General features: G+C 35.0%; 1 protein-coding gene across 1 annotated transcript; it reads right to left on the bottom strand.

Moving 5' to 3' along the window:
* Positions 1–2,125: 2,125 nt before the first annotated feature.
* On the bottom strand, positions 2,126–2,707 carry LOC145642890 (uncharacterized). Its single transcript, XM_081694051.1, has one exon. It carries the CDS (start codon positions 2,705–2,707, stop codon positions 2,126–2,128), a length of 582 nt encoding a protein of 193 aa, XP_081550177.1.
* Positions 2,708–17,264: the final 14,557 nt, after the last annotated feature.

The following is a 17,264-nucleotide window of genomic DNA, read 5'->3' as shown; positions in this document are numbered from 1 at the left end:
TCCATTGAGGACAATTCTTCACAAGGTGTCCCTTCTCACCACACTTAAAGCATCCTGTTGCAGAGAAGTTGTTAGATTTTTTATTTGATGCATTATTAAACTTACCCTTGATGAATTTTCCCTTCTGGTTTCTGAAACTTCTTTCAAACCTTCTAGCCATCATTCCTATCTCATCATCCTCATCTTCGACTGTTCCCTTTAGAGCAATTCCTTTTGCTGGTACCTTCTCTGACTTAGATCCAACCAGCATTTCATGGGTCATGAGGAAACCTATCAACTGTTCAACTGAAAGAATTGAAAGATCCTTTGCTTCATAAATGGCTGTAACCTTGGGAGTCCATTCACCTGTCAAACTTCTCAAAATCTTTCTAACAAGATCTTCATCAGTAAAGCTTTTACCAAGAGATTTTAAATCATTTACAATAGTCATGAATCTACCAAAACAAGTATTAATATCTTCATCCTTAAACATATTAAAAGATTCATATTTTGACATAAGTAAATCAATTTTAGACCTCTTTACCTCACTGGTACCCTCAAAGGCAAGTTCAAGGGTATCCCAGATCTCCTTGGCAGTGGTGCATGCTGAGATCCTGTTTGTCTCATTCTCAGCAATGGCCTGTTGCAGTATCGACATAGCCTTAGCATTTTTCTCCAGCTTTTTGTAATCAGTGGAGATGTATTCATCTTCAGTCTTTGGGACTAGCTTCCCTTCTGGATCAGACTTCTCAATGGTCAAGGGACCATTCTTAACAACCAACCAGCATTCATAATCAATGCCAATGATGATGTTCTTGATTCTGTTCTTCCACCATGCATAGTTCTTCCCATTGAACTTTGGTGTCTTGTTGTCATATCCCATAGCATTCATTTCCTGAGTACTCATGATCTACTTCTCTAGGTGTTACCCTTACAAGAAGCCGAGGCTCTGATACCAATTGAAAGTGCAGCTGGTACTCAAGAAGGGGGGGTTGAATTGAGTACAGGGCAGTGTTAAGAATTATTGGATTTTCTTCTCTATTTATGTAGGGGGACCAGGTGATGAACTGGTCCTGCAGCGGAAACAGAAAATTCAATAAATAATCAACACAAAGATTTAACGAGGTTCAGCTCAACTCTGAGCCTACGTCCTCCACTACCCTAATTACTTTTATTAATCAACTCTGAAAAACAAAAGCAATTACAAATGATCACACTCGTGATCCCCACACCTAACTCTAGGTGTCACTTCGCACTTGAACTCACAAGCACTTGCACTCACACTCGTAAATGCTACCCAATCACTAACCTCTTAGTGATTCAATACAAACCCTTTGTTTCCCTCTAAATGCTTCCACTCAAAGCTTACAAGAGATAATTACAAAACAATTCTTACTGTGTGCATAAATAGTTTGTAAGAGATGAACTAACTATTTCCCTTAGAGTGTATTTCGAGCTTTCAAAGATAGAGAAGTTTTTCAGAAAAGCTCACTCGAAATTCTGATCGAGTTTATGCTTTTATAAGGTTGGGAGATGAATTCTTTCGTGATCTTTTCAGATCATAACTTAGGTAAATAGAATATCTTTTATTTTGTAAATAAGAGATATTCTAAGATATTATTCTACTTTCCATAAATGGGTAGAATAATATATTCTAAGTTATATGCGAAATAATTCATCTCCAACTCTGCATAAACTGAATCAATTAGTTTAGTAAATATTCTCTAAGGATAGGAAATATATATTCCAGAAAATATTTACTGAACTAATGTCCAGGTTCATGAAACAAGCTACGAAGCAGCTGTTTCCTAACCTGTTAGTGTCCTAGAGATCAGGTCAACTTTTCCTGATCTCTACAACACTAAATATTCTAAGTAAGGGATACAGATAGCTCACGTACAAACATCCATGCACACTTAACATTATAAAGACTACAAAGATCAACTATCCTAATCTGAGAGACTTCATAATCTTCAAGTCTTGACGGCCTTCCTTGATAGAACATTCTGATACATATTTCTTGAATGCTTTGATTCAAAAGGACTTCATATTGCCTCAAGTACTTGGGATAGCTGTTCCTGTTCAAAATGTCAGTTGATATGATATAAAACCAACAAGAACCAGCTAGTCAGCTGTTTGTCATCACTCAAAACCTTAAGTGACTCAACACCTTGTATGAATCTTCCTCAGTAGGCAGCAAATAAAATGTTATTGTCTTTGGATTTTTGAAGAACCATTTCTCATCCAAATGTATCCATTGCTGCATGTCTCTGAATTTTGGGTCCCCTAGTGCTGAAATGGGATCTATGTGACTTAGAACCCATTTCAGTCTTGACACTTTGTGCTTCTCTGTGAGAGCTGGATGATTTGTGCTGGTGTGTGTTCTGAGCCTGCCTTGTTGCGTGAGTCTGTGTAGTGCTGTTTTGGGTATTTTAACTGCTGCAGCATAACCTCTCTCTGTCCCTCTCTTGTACAATGGTACTGAAGTTAGAAATTCATCTGTGTACACTTTTGTTTTGGGCCCTGTCCTGCCCAATTTTTTGGTATTAACATCAACTATAGTACCTTCGGCTAGAGATTGTTTGATTACCTTGAACCACCTTGTTGTTGTGGATTTGTGCACTGAATGTTTTCTAGCCAAATTGACTAAGAAGCCTCTTGGCAGTGAGTCCCCCTCCATGTGAAACATAATCTCATCAACAAGTGCTCTTTTCTCTTCTACATTCATTTCTCTGCTTGCTCTGACATGCTGTTGTGCTTCTTGATTGTTTGCATCATCATCTGCATCATATCCATCATCATTGGCTTCTTGTTCTTGCTCTTAATCATCATCTGAATCGTACCACCATGGATATTCTTCATGAATGTGTTCATCTTTTATGAATTCATCGTCCAATGCTTGATGATGCTGAATGTACTCATCCATAAGTTCATCTATGAACTCTGCCATGAGTCCGTCAATTTTTGTTTTTTCAGGGTAGCTTTTTGGTGATGAAGTGGCGGCTGGTTTTTTTTGTCGGTCTTCAACGAAGCCTATTCCTGTAGTTAAAGAAGCTGCATCTACTAACACAACTTTAGGAATTAGGAAAATGCTAATCTTGATTTAGATTGATATAATTTGATAGGGATGCCTGTATTTTGAATTAACAAAACTTAATTTATGATGTAACCTAACTAAACTATCCTCCCCCAGCCCCTCCCCAATTCCCCTAAAACTGCTCTTTTGAAATGGGGTTTTGGAAAGGATGTCCTCCTTTTATATAGGGCATTTTGTTTAAATGTGAATGAAAAATTCGAATTTTCGGGGAACTTGGAAAAAATTTGAATTTTGGGTGAAAAAGTGGGAGGGAAACTAAGTGGGAAACAAATTTCTCACCTGTTTGTATGCTTGCTGCCAGAAACTTTGGGTGGGAAATTCCCACTAAAAATCAAAAAGTACAAGTGGTCCTAAAAAGTCAAATAAAGGGACCACATGTATTTCCTCCATATTACTCCCCTAATTACTTACCCTTAATTTTTCTAATAAGCCCCTTAAAATTTTTTCCTCGGCCTCCGCAATCACCCCCAAAGTTACAACTAAAATGGACCGAAGGTAGTATTTGAATTAACAATTTGAGGCGTCGCCAGATATGTACACTAGTTATTAAGTGTTATTATTTTAGAAACCATTTTTATAATAATGTACCCACTCTTTTTTTTTCAATCGTATATTTGCTTAGACACATGTTACTTAAACCTGTACGAGAATATACTATACCTTTAAATATTATATGTTGATCATCATTAACATTATATGTTTCTTGAGCTCCAATTGCTGACATTTTTTTTTGGGAAGTTGACATTTGTTCTTATTTCAAGAAATGATAGTATCTATCTATCTATCTATCTATATTATACTAAAAGACAAGCGCCTCAATGTGAGACTGACAAATGTCTCTTTATGATTCGTTGTCTTTTTTTAATTTTTTTATTATACATTTATGTTTCCATATAAAAAAAAAATTCTAAATATCTTATTCTAAATTTGTAACACCCCGTTCTTAAATTTAGGTGTTACAAAATTACTAGCTAAACTATTACAGTAAAGTCTAGAAATATTAAGTCTCAAATAAAAATAAAATGTTAAGATTATATTTTCGGAAATTGCCTTTGTCAATAGCATACTCACAAAGTTACATATACGGCTGGCCGTACGGTGCGGCCAACCATATATATATATTTTAATTCTTCTTCTCTCTCCTCTTTTCTTCTTCCATCACCATTTATGTTCTACGAAATTTTCCTTTTTCCCCCAATTTTAATTATCTCTCCTCTTTTTTCTTCAAACTTCATTAATGGTGTCGTCATCTTAGCCCAAATTTCTTCAAACTTCATTAATGGTTTACTATTGGAAATTTATGTTCTACGAATTTTATGTTGAATTCAAGCTTATTTCCTGAAGATTTTAATTATATAATTTGTAAGTTGTTAAATTTTAATACTTAATTTTTTGTTTAATTGAAGAATGAAGAACAAATTGTTTTTCTGTATAGTGGTGGTTTCGTGGGTGGGTAGTGGTGGTATCGTGGATGGGTAGTGGTGGTTTTGTGGTTCTGGGTTCTAGATCTGGTTTTGTTGGTGGTTTAGGTTGGTAGTGGTTTGTTGTTGTTGGTAGTTTTTTGTAGGTGGTGGGTAAGGGGTTACTAGATCCGGTTAGGGGTTACTAGGTGGGCCGATCAAGGTTTACTAGGTCGGCGGTCGGGGGTTACTTGGGGTTACTATAGTTCGGGGTTACTAGGTTAGTTAGGGGTTACTAGGTCACTTAGGGGTTACTAGGTCGGCGGTCAGGGATTACTTGGGGTTACTAGGTCGGTTAAGGTTACTTGGGGTTACTAGGTCGGGGGTTACTTGGTCAGTTAGGGGTTACTAGGTCAGTCAGGGGTTACTTGGTCAAGGGTTACTAAGTCAGTCAAGGGTTACTTTTATCTTGGGGTTACTTTGTCTGGGGGTTACTTTGTCATTTGCTGATTTGTCACCCTGCCGCATGGTGCGGCTGGCCTAGAGTAATATTTCTTTGCTCATAATGTAATCAATTATTATAATAGATGATCGTGACAATGCATGGTCATATCATTTATTATAGTAAAGTCTAGTAATATTTTTGCGACATAATGAGCAAAGGAAAGAATTATACAAGTATTTCGGATTACATGATACTTATTGATACGAGCATAATGGTCAGAGCATCTATTATATAGTAAAGTCTAAAAATAATATTTCTCAAAAAACAAAAAATAAGTCTATAAATATAATGGTGTAAGGAGGGTGATCCCATCGTTGGGGGTCCTTCCTTACATGCCCATGGCCTCTTAAAAGCCTAGGACTTTACACTTGTTAAGGTGTATTAGGATTTGAATTCCTGACTGTTTGGGAGACCTTGAATTAGAAATGATACTCTCATCACGTATTTTTGTAAGAAACAAGTAGGAGTCGCCAATGAGTTTTAGGAAAACTCATAAACCTCGTTCATGCCTTTCTCCCAAGTAGGGTTCAAGGGATAATTAGCACGAATCATAAGTTTACCCATGCCCAAATTGGTCTACATAAACCAAAAATGAGTTCGGGAGCGAGGGTACTAAAATAACGTTCCTTTTAGGGAGAATCGCTATTCTAGCCCTAGTACGGCCTCTACTAGCTCTTCGTTTTTCACAATTTCATTACCAAACAATATATGCAACGTGATACCTAAAGACTAAGTTAGTTGATTTTATTTACAAGCATTAATCACGTAGGAATTACATTGCGAAAAGTCGTTATTCTTTGTTTAATAATATTCGTGAAAGAGCAATAAATAAACAAGATCCGCCTTGTCTTAAGTGATAAACAACAATTAATTTTTCAAATTCTAGTCTTGATTAACGAAAGAGTACTATGTGAATTAATTAATTAAAAGTTTGTTTAAAGTGATCAAAAAACACTAATTAATTAATTAAAGTTATTTAAATAATAAAACAAAAGTGATTTATCTAAGTGCTCAGGAAACTAACAGTTCTTCTTCTATGCAAAATCTCCGTTTAATGTGTTTATGGACTTTCTTTCTTCTTTGTACCTTCAAGAGCTTCAATGGATGGATTAAGGTTAAAGAGTAGTTGGGAAGAAAGAGGGAAAAGTAGTATGATAGTAAGCGAAGTAGAGAGATTAGGGTTTGAGAACACTAGGGTTTTAATTCTGATTTTTTCGGTCCCCGTAATGCTGAACGAAGACCCCTATTTATAGGCGTAGGGATCTAGGTTTAGGGTTTTAGAGCCGTGCCGTAAGGTGGTGCGCACAACTCTTAGAGTCGCGCTGGGGTGCCGCGCGCATCTCAATGAGTTAGAATTAGGTCAAAATATGTTATTAATCAAGAGTTATGGCCGTCGGAGTGCAAGGGTGTCGGTTTTAGGGCCCGGTTTAGTGTTTTGATCATAACTTCTTCGTTTTGGCTCGGAATTGGGCTTATAATATATCGTTGGAAAGCTATTTGAAAGGGATATCAATATGTAAAGGCATTGCATGGGAATTTGATGGTTGGTTTACCTTTTTGGCTCGGTCTTTCAACAATGTAGGTTCCATTGGATCCAATGACGCATTTGGGTCCGTTATTAATCAAGTTTAAAAAGGTATGAACACGTTTTAGGCCTAATTAGTAATCGGACAAGGCTCTAAGATAACTTGGTCTCAAATATGGGTTTCAACTTACTTCATAATTCTTTTTATAGTCCATAAACACTTTAACTTTGATCTAGCATGAAGAACGGATTTTTTGTAACATCATCGCACTTCCTTTCGGGACAAGAGACCAAAATTAGGTGTCTACAGTTAACGCCACTTTGATCAAGTCTAGAATAGACGTTGATCAAAGTAGTCAAGGAAATAAATCCGAGATTCATTCTATGAAGTTCCCTTAGAATAGAGAATCTTTAAGTAATGTTTAAGGATGTCGAAACAATCCTTGGTTCGCTACGTGTTTGAAACAAGTAGCTATTAAGGCTAGAAAAATTTCTTCCTAGTCTTAATGTGCTAAAGAATCTAGATTGATCCTTTGCAATTTGTAGAACGCTTTCACAAGTAAAGGTGTTCTGGGTGATGTCAAGTCATGAGAAGAGATCGGTTTTAAAAGGATAAAAGGGGAAGATTTCCTCTCAATCATGTCATTGTTGGTCTAAAGCCCCTCGATATGTCATTGAAACTTTAGCCTGACTTTAACAAAGTAAAAAGATGAAAAAGGGTTTTCGGTATTAGAGCCAAAATGGTCCAGTATTCGAGCCGGAAGTCCACAAGATAGAAATACATGTCTCAGGACTGGAGGCATATATCCAAATTCAGTGAGAGGGAAGAAAGGCAGCAACTCTCTCATCAGTTTTGTCCACAAGATGAGTACACGTGTCTCAGGACTGGGGCACGTGACTACATAGGCGCGACATCGTATCGTCGCTTCTTTATACAGGGGATGGATTCGACACCCTAACTGTCCGGTAAACTAGTAAGCACACTAACTACCGTATTTGCTCCCATTCAAGAAGTGCCTGTTCCTGAAGGTTGGGCACGCCTTTCAACTCGTGAGCTAACGCCTACAGTAATTCTCTACCTTTTAGTCCCGAGAGGTAGATCTCGGAAAGCTTGGGCTGAGTGAAATTTTACGCAACACCTACGCCGTACAATTTTGCCCTGTACGATACGCCATTTCCATTTTTACGCTGCATGAAAACGCCTTCCTTTTTGCGTCGGACGTGAAAAAATAAGAAAACCCTGACATTTGTAACGTCAGTACAATAAAATGACAAACCTGTCTACGGGTGCTTTTACGTAAAGTACCACCACGGAACGTCTTAAGGCACTCTTACGAAAAACTTTCAAAACGTATGCTTGGGGAAGGAACAAAGCACGATGGGCATGCAAGAATGATGCAAAAAACTTTTTTTTAAAAAAAACTACAATATGCAAAGCAATTTAAAAATATTTTGATAATTTGTGCGCCATTACGTCTAATAACGAGCAAAAACCGTTGAAAAAATGATCAAACGGATCAAAATCTGGATACCGGTCATTTTAGTGACAAGTATCCGCACGCAACTCAGTAGGTCGCGCTAGCCAGGCGCGCGCATCGTTCTTAGTTGCGATGGTCTGTCACGCGCAACTAATTCAGTTGTGCGCGACATTTAAGTCAGCAAAAAGAGAATCGTTGAGCGCGATTTTTCATTTCGCTTTCTCTCTCCTTCCTTCACGATTTTCGCTTCTTTCTCTCTAAAGAGCTTGGATTTTCTTGTTTTTCAAAGCTAAAGGAAGTAGATCTCGTCCCTTATTCATATTTGCCATAATTCGTTCATTCTTGGCTGAATTTGGGCGATTTTCGAACCGTTAAACCCCAAATTTTGAATTTGGGGGTTTTTTATTCGACTTGTTTTCAATAATCTGTTTGTTTGTCGTTGTGACATGTTTAAGAAATATATTGCAACAATTTTAATGTGAAGTGATAAAGTATTTATCCTGTATAAGCATGTCAAGCATATTAGTTCATTCTAATTTTGACTTTGTGCTTGAACTTTATTTCTCTTTTTTGCTCACATAGACTATACTTGTTAATTTTAATGTAAATTGAAGTGTTTAGAACAACAATTATGCATTAAAATTATAAATGGTATTTCGAACTTTTATGATAGCATGAATTTGTTCTTACGACTCATTATTTTTTTTATTTTTTTTTCATGCGTAAGTTGCAAAATTAGCTTTATCAATGATAAAAATAACCGATGGTTATGATTATTCACTTATAAAACCGTGATTTCAAGATTTTCACAAAACTAGTTAGTTTAAGAAATTCTTGAAGAGATCATCGAACTGGTGTAACTTGGTTATATTTCGGGTTCGTAAGCTCCATTTCGAATGTTGTAGCCCCCAGTGTTGGGTGACTTCGATGATTTTCTTGTTGTCAATAATTAGACCCTTTCATGTTGCTTGAAATGAGTATACAAATCCTGTGTTTCGTCTTATTATGATAACAAATAGGATCTTGGAAACTATTAAACTAGTGTGTTTAAACCGTTTTTTGACCATTCATATTTTTAACAAAGAAATTTGCTATGTCTAGTAATATTGGTCACTCATTAGAACAAGTAAGGGGAAAAAAAATGAAATGTTGTTCAAATTTTTCGTATATTCTTGCTACTTTTGAATTCTTTCTACTTTTGAACTCTTTCTTTTGAGTTCAAATTTTTTCGCTGTTTTGTAGCTCGAGAAAGTAGATGTTATCCTCCTTGCGAAATTTCCAATGTGTGCAACAATGGAGAATAATTTTAAATGAAGACTCATTAATTTAGAATTTAGGAGTCTTTTGTGTACATTCTAACTCATGAAATTGTTTGTCTTATGTTAATATAGTGTCTTGATACAATTTTCATGATGAATGATTGAGTACTAAACTTTCATATGAGCAAGTATGTATCATGATTTTGTTTCTTTAGCTCTATACTAGTCATACTCTCTAATCTCTAGAGTAAATTGAAGTATTGAAACAACAGTTATGCACTAAGATTAGTTTTTGAAGTTGAACTTGAAAATGGCTAGAGTATGTAACCTGTTTAATGGCCAAGTTCAATTGCAAACTTAGTTTTCAAAGGAACAAAATGATCATTAAATCATTGTGATGCATTGAAAAATTGTAAGGCTCGAGATCTACGTAAACCATTTGTAGTTTAGGCGATTCCCAAAAGTAGCTCGAATGGCATGAATATCTCATTTATTTTTTTGTTGATATTGGAGACCCCATGTGTCGGGTTATGCGCATTCTTGCTATTTAACAAGTCTTGGAGCCCCCATATGTTGGGTTATTGCGCATTCTTGCTATTTCGCAAGTCTTGGAGCCCCCAATTAGGGGTAAATTCTAATGACTTGCAATTGTTTAGGCCATTCGTATGATGTTGAGATGGACCTGTGTATATGTCCTATTTTTGTTTTTGAAATATTTAGGACAGTGATATGACTTTCACATTTTAGTTAAAGTTAATTTCAAGAAAGCAAGTTAGTTTTTTTGCTTGTTTATAGACCAAAAACAATTGTGTTTAAGGTTTAGTAATCTTACCTCATGTCTAAACGTTTGTAAAGATCATTGCGGTGATTTTATTCTTCAAAGTTGATTTAGAACATTACATATTTTCTTTGTTCTTGTCAATCTTTGATTTTGGTCTTGTAGGTGGTTCGTTTACCATCCCTTAGTCAATAAGCGAGAAAAAGTTCGAGTCAAGAAGCAGTCGAATCTTAATTCATTCCTTTTGGAAATATTTATGTATATACATGTATTATCCAAACGGTTATTGAGAATCTGAAAATTTATTTATTTTGAGAAAACAAAAAATTCAGAAAGGAAATTTTGAATACTATTTTTATTAGAAACATGTTGTTTCGAATAAGAATTCAAATTTTGAAAAGGGTCCAATAGTTTGTTTTGAAAAGTAACTTTTTCTAGTAGGCAAAAATCATAATCATATTATTTTCAAAACTGGACTTAAAATGGAAAGAAAAGTCTAGCTCGTAATTGAGTGTGACTTTTTTATCCAAGATTGATGAAGATAAGTTGTAATTCGCAACTTATTTCAACGAAGATATGAAAATGTGAGCAAACTTTTGTATATCTAATTTTGTTTATGTTCTACTTTTTAGTGTTTGTCATCATTGTCATATTTTGCTAATTGAAAGTGAAGTTCTTTCAATTAAATAAGCACCATAGTCCGAAAATGAATGTTTATCAAACTTAGGTTTGGTGGAGTGTTAGAATAATTTATAAAATTGTTCTAATCACTTTCCAAAATATAGTCTCATTTTAATATGAAATTTAAGGTGAGACTTATATTTTTAATTTGAAGCCCCCAAGTGTAGACTTAGGTGACTTTTGGAATTCATGTATACATATGCTAGGGGATGTTTCTCATGTTTATTTAAGGCCCCAAGATTTGTATTTTCAATTTGCGGAATATTGCATATGTTTATCATAAATTGTTTGATCAAGTAACATAATTAATTATCTTGGTCAAATAATAAGAAGTGGTATTCTTCCCTTTGTCATTTAAATTTATTAAGATGGTTCGTAATAAGCTTTGCATGACATTGATTTCGCAGCATAAATAGCGTATTCAAAATATGTAAATAGAGAGAAGTGGGGATGTCCCGTCTTTTTTAAGCCCCCAATTTGAGGCAAAGAGCGGAAAAATTATACTATTTCCGAGTATTTTAGTTGCCAAATGGGAGGGATCATCCCGACTTACCCCCTAAAAAAGAAATGAACAAAAAAGACGGATTTGTATATAAAGGAAGGGGAATCCAACTTTCCCATAGAAGAATAAAGAAAGAAAATTAGACATGTTTTCGAAAAACAAGGATTATTGACTTAATATTTGAATCATCATGATGACTTGGTAGTGAGGTATACGTGTAATAGTGATAACGATCATTTTTTTTTCATGTAGCAATCATTTTCAATCAATGTTCCTCGCTTAGAGAAGATGGAGATATCCCATGCAAGCAGACATATTAGTTGCTCATGATAAGTGAGAAGACCAATGCTCAAGAGTTGTAAAAGACATCTAAAGTTGACGTCAAGGCTGTCGATATATCAATCAATTTATTGTGTTAACTCTTTTTCTTTCTAGGCAATGTATATAGAACCAGAATTACCTTGGTAATAAATAGCCCTATTATTAAAAGAAAATAAGATGACTGTGTTTTTTTTTTTAAAGTGATAGTCATCTCATTTTTCTTTTGCAAACGATATGGAAAACATCGAATTTAGTTTGATTCGATTGCTTTATTAACATGATGTAATCAAGCCAATGGCTATCAAATCATCCAAATCATTTTAAATTTTTTTTTATATGATCTTGTAATCATAACTCAACACTTCATGCTTTTTATATATGGGCATGACTACTTAATAGTAGGTCCATATGTGCATAGGCTGAAGATTGGCCATATTTTCATGGAATAATGATTTCGGTATATGGTTATGATCTACCTCAAGGAGGGCCTTTCCAAGGTTTTAACATGGCTAGGCTTGGGGTTATGAACAATGGACAGGCTCAAGTATACTACCAAAATCCCTTACTTTTGGTGCTTCTCAAATTTAAACCTTTCTTCTTTGTGTGGCAACTTCCTACATTAGGTTCCTTTTCCTTGTCATCTCTCCTTTCTTTTTTTTTTTTTTTTTTTTTTTTTTTTTTTTTTTTTTTTTTTGACAAGTTTTGTTTTGGGTTGAGAACTTTTTTTTTTTTTTTTTTTTCTTTTTTCTTTTTCATTTGATCTTTCTTTTTGGGTTTAGACTAACTTTGTGTCCCCCTCTTATGTTTCGTTCCCCCAATTTCCTATTTGTATCTTTGCACCATTTCCATCCCAAGGTATGGAATAATGTCGGTTGAATAACTAAGGCTCAATTGGCGAGGCTTAAAAGGGCTGCCAAAAAGATGGATTTTCTCTAAGGTTAAGAACATGGGATTATATTTAAGGAGTTTCAAGTTACCTTCTGTGTTGGTGAAATCATCATATCCTTTCTTTGTGGGCCTAAAATGGGCCTATTTTCATTTAATACATCTTGTAAGCCAAAGCTCATCAAGATTCTTAAAGTGTTGAGTATGTATTCCTTTTGATATTGTCTGTTTGTATGTATATGTTTTATTTAATTTAAGTCAATAACAATAAAGAGATTGAAAAGAGAACAAGATAGACGTACTTGAAAGTATATTTTTTATTCATTACTTAATGAGAGTACAAAATAAGTAGATTCGACAGCATGAATCTCTTAGTCTATCATAAAAAAACAAAGAAAAGAAACAAAACAAGACCTAGGGTGCTACATCTTGAATTGTTGACAACTTCTTGAGATTGCGTCTTCGAGCTTTGTCTGTTTCGACGTAGGTGAAATCCTTTCTAAAAATCAAGTCCATCTATATGATTAATGGTTTCATTTATCAAGTCCCTTTCAATTAATATTCCCATAGTATAGACTTTTTGAAATGTGTCTAAACCAAGGTATTGTAAATGGCACTTGTATGGTGGAGACATATTGTCTATGAACTTTGGGACAAGTTCATGATCCGGAGGTCTTTGTGGAATAAGAGCAACCTTTGATCGCCACCTAGAAAAGAAGTCAATGAAGCCTTCTTCTTCCCCTTGCTTAAGCAATTCAAGATCGCGCAAGGTAGTTGTGAGCTCAATATTACCTCCATATTGGGTTATAAACTCTTTTACAACGTCACTCCTAGTGGAAGTTTGTTTTGCATCGAGGTTATAAAACCATGATCTAGCAGTTGGGTCCAATGAAAGAGGAAAAGTACATGCATATAGGCTTGGCTCAACCCCTTTCAATGCCATAATTCCAATAAAGCTCATTAAGTGAGTCTTAGGATTGTCTGTAACCTTAAAGGTTGGCAAATCCGTAGTCAAGAAATTTTCTGGGAGAGTCTTGCCACTAGGTTGTGGTGCAAGCTCATAATTGAAGTACTTATTCCCCGAGTTAGCTCGAAGGACAAGTTTCTCCAAGGCCTCTACTCTTTCGGCTCTTGCTTTTTCTTGCAGATTGTCTTCTTTTTCTTTTTCTGCTTTTATTTTAGCCTTTTCTGCTTTTTTATGAGCCTTCATTTGGGCTTCTACTTCTCGTAGGGCGAATGTGGAAGAGGATCTAGTAATGTGTGTCACGAGAAATTGAGCGCGTTCACTTAAACCTTTTCTGCCAAGCATTCAAACAATGAACCAAAGTCAAAATGATTGTTTTATTTATTTTTTTTCCTTGTAATACGAATTCACTTTAAGCAAGTTTGTTGATGAAGAATGTCAAAAAATTCACGAACAATCATTAATTGAATATCATGATTTGTGTCGACTTCAAAAAGGTAATCATCTAAGGATTTTACTTTAAATGAATTGTTTTCGAAAAAGGTAGAAGAGAAAGTCAAGAAAGTTGGATTGAAAATGCTCATCAAATTTCAAGGATATTTATCAACCCAAACATACTCCTTAAAATGATCAAATATACTATGGTATTTGTTGATCACTTAGATTGCAATAGAGATCTATATCATTTTTTTTTTCAATTTTGATTCTCATATTGCTCATCTTTAAAGGATAATATTTTACTATTTTCTTAAAAAGAATGATGGCCTCCGAATGCAAAATCCAAGAAATAATTAAATCATTTTCTTGGTTTTATCATTCATTATCTTCTTTTTTTTTCTGACAATAATATATTTTTTTTGTATCATACTCTCTTTTTTGTATTATTTTTAAGAACGACATTTTTTTTTTCGTTCTATTTCTCTTTTTTTTTTTTGAGGCAGTCATCCCAAGTAAAGTTCTCGGGATTTTCTTTTTAAACCATAGAAGAGGTAAATAAATTATACTCTTAAATCAAGGTTGACCAATTACAACTAAAAAAATGATGAACACAAAAATAGGCACGTTTAAGAATAAACATATTGATGACGTCCTATTAAGAGATGCGAACTTCTAATGACGAACCTCATAAGAAGTAATGTCATTAGCTTGATTATAAAGTACGTAAACGAATCATCATAATAAAAAATAGTATCGCGCGCAATTTTCCATCTTGCGCTAAGGTGGAAAGTGCAACTTCAAGAGTAGCATCTGCCACACGCTTTTTTTTTTTTTTTTTTTTTTTGGCGAAAACGCAAAAGGAACGGTAAAAAAAACAATTTTTTCGAATTTATTTTTTTAAAAAAAAAAACGAAAACGGCGATCAATGTAAAGGTAACTAATTTAGACAACGTTGTTAGCCAAAGAGATATTTTTAGCACCTACTTAGCGATTAACCTTGAAGCGGTAATATCGTTTTCTCTGTGTGATTTTACTCGTAACGAGTCAAAGTCAACGTTTAACAGTGGGAGCGCGCATGACACAAAGTTGCGCGGAGGTGCCGCGCGCAACTTCAGAACTTGCGCTTGGAGGGCGCGCGCAACTTTGACAGTTGCGCGTGCCACCAAGTAGGTTCGACAAATTATTTTTTTTTGGCGAAAACGCAAATAGAACGAAATTTTTATTTTTTATTTTTTTTTTGTCGAACCATAATGTTTACAAATTTTTATTTATTACATCTCTAGGTAGAAAGTTGGAATTAGTTAGATTAGACACAAAGCACATATTCATGTAGTCACATAAGCACATAAAAGGAACCGTCTAAGCATACAATGCCATTCTAAGGTCAAGGCTTGGGTGTCCAAAGGTATATGTTAAGGGACGATGCACGAATCAATCACTCAACGTGTTGACCCACGATATAGCCCTCCCAACATTTTGTTGGCGATATGGGTGAGATGATTGTTATTGATTTTGGGATAGAAGCCTAGTGTTGGCAGCCCCTAGTCAATGAGCCAATCCCCAATGGTTAAACTGTGCTATGATTATGCATGATGCAATGTTGCTTGTTTGATTTTTCCATTTGTGAAAAAGGAAGATATTATGCGTTTGAGTCTCGCTCTCTAACTAGAGATTATCCAAGTTAGTTCTCGTTACAATCCATATGCAACCTAGTGTTGGAAACCTTGAATAATAACTATGAACTAATCTTGTAACCTCTAAGTCCCCAGTGGAGTCGCCATTGTAAGGAGGGTGATCCCATCGTAAAGGGTCCTTTACACTTGTTAAGGTGTATTAGGATTTGAATTCCTGACTGTTTGGGAGACCTTGAGTTAAAAATGATACTCTCATCACGCTTTTTTGTAAGAAACAAGTAGGAGTCGCCAATGAGTTTTAGGAAAACTCATAAACCTCGTTCATGCCTTTCTCCCAAGTAGGGTTCAAGGGATAATTAGCACGAATCATAAGTTTACCCATGACCAAATTGGTCTACATATCCTTTGTCAAAAAAAAAAATTGGTCTACATACACCAGAAATGAGTTCGGGAGCGAGGGTACTAAAATAACGTTCCTTTTAGGGAGGAATCGTTATTCTAGCCCTAGTACGGGCCTCTACTAGCTCTTCCTTTTTCACAATTTCATTACCAATCAATATATGCAACGTGATACCTATAGACTAAGTTAGTTGATTTTATTTACAAGCATTAATCACGTAGGAATTACATTGCAAAAAGTTGTTATTCTTTGTTTAATAATATTCGTGAAAGAACAATAAATAAACAAGATTCGCCTTGTCTTAAGTGATAAACAACAATTAATTATTCAAATTCTAGTATTGATTAACGACAGAGTACTATGTGAATTAATTAAATAAAAGTTTGTTTAAAGTGATAAAAAAACAATAATTAATTAACTAAAGTTATTTAAACAATAATAGAAAAGTGATTTATCTAAATGCTCTGGAAACTAACTGTTCTTCTTTTATGCTAAATCTCCATTTAATGTGTTTATGGACTTTCTTTCTTCTTTGTACCTTCAAGAGCTTCAATGGATGGATTAGGGTTGAATAGTAGTTGGGAAGAAAGAGGGAAAAGTAGTATGATAGTAAGAGAAGTAGAGAGATTAGGGTTTGAGAACACTAGGGTTTTAATTCTGATTTTTTCAGTCCCCGTAATGCTGAACGAAGACCCCTATTTATAGGCGTAGGGATCTAGGTTTAGGGTTTTAGATTCGTGCCGTCAGGTGGCGCGCGCAACTCTCAGATTCGCGCTGGGGTGTCCCGCGCATCTCAATGAGTCGCTCGCGCAACTGATTGAGTTGTGCTGGTTTGCGGTTTGCCTTATACGAAAACACGTTTTTAAAACTTCCATAACTTTTGATTGCGGAGTCGGATTGAGGCGTGTGAGATACCATTGGAAATATATGAATGTCTACTTTCCAATGCCGTTAGGATTAGGTCAAAATATGTTATGGATCAAGAGTTATGGCCGTCGGAGTGAAAGGGTGTCGATTTTAGGGCCCGATTTAGTGTTTTGATCATAACTTCTTCGTTTTGGCTCGGAATTAGGCTTATAATATACCGTTGGAAATCTCTTTGAAAGGGATATACATATGTATAGGCCTTGCATGGGAATTTTACGGTTGTTTTACCTTTTTGGATCGGTTTTTCAACAATGTAGGTTCCATTGGATCCAATCATTGCATTTGATTCATTTCAACAATATTCATGGTCATAGACTCATAGTCATATAAGTCTTTACATTTTTCATTTCAAGGTTGTATTATCTATCTATCTATCTATCTATCTATATATATATTATACTAAAAGACAAGCGCCTCAATGTGAGACTGACAAATGTCTCTTTAAGATTCGATGTCTTTTTTAATTTTTTTTTTAAAATTTTTTTATTATA

Source organism: Chenopodium album, chromosome 8 (genome assembly GCF_948465745.1).
Source record: "Chenopodium album chromosome 8, dcCheAlbu1.1, whole genome shotgun sequence".
Classification (NCBI taxonomy): Eukaryota; Viridiplantae; Streptophyta; class Magnoliopsida; order Caryophyllales; family Amaranthaceae; genus Chenopodium; species Chenopodium album.
The sequence above is the reverse complement of the archived record's forward strand: the minus strand, read 5'-3'. Positions and strand labels throughout refer to the sequence as shown.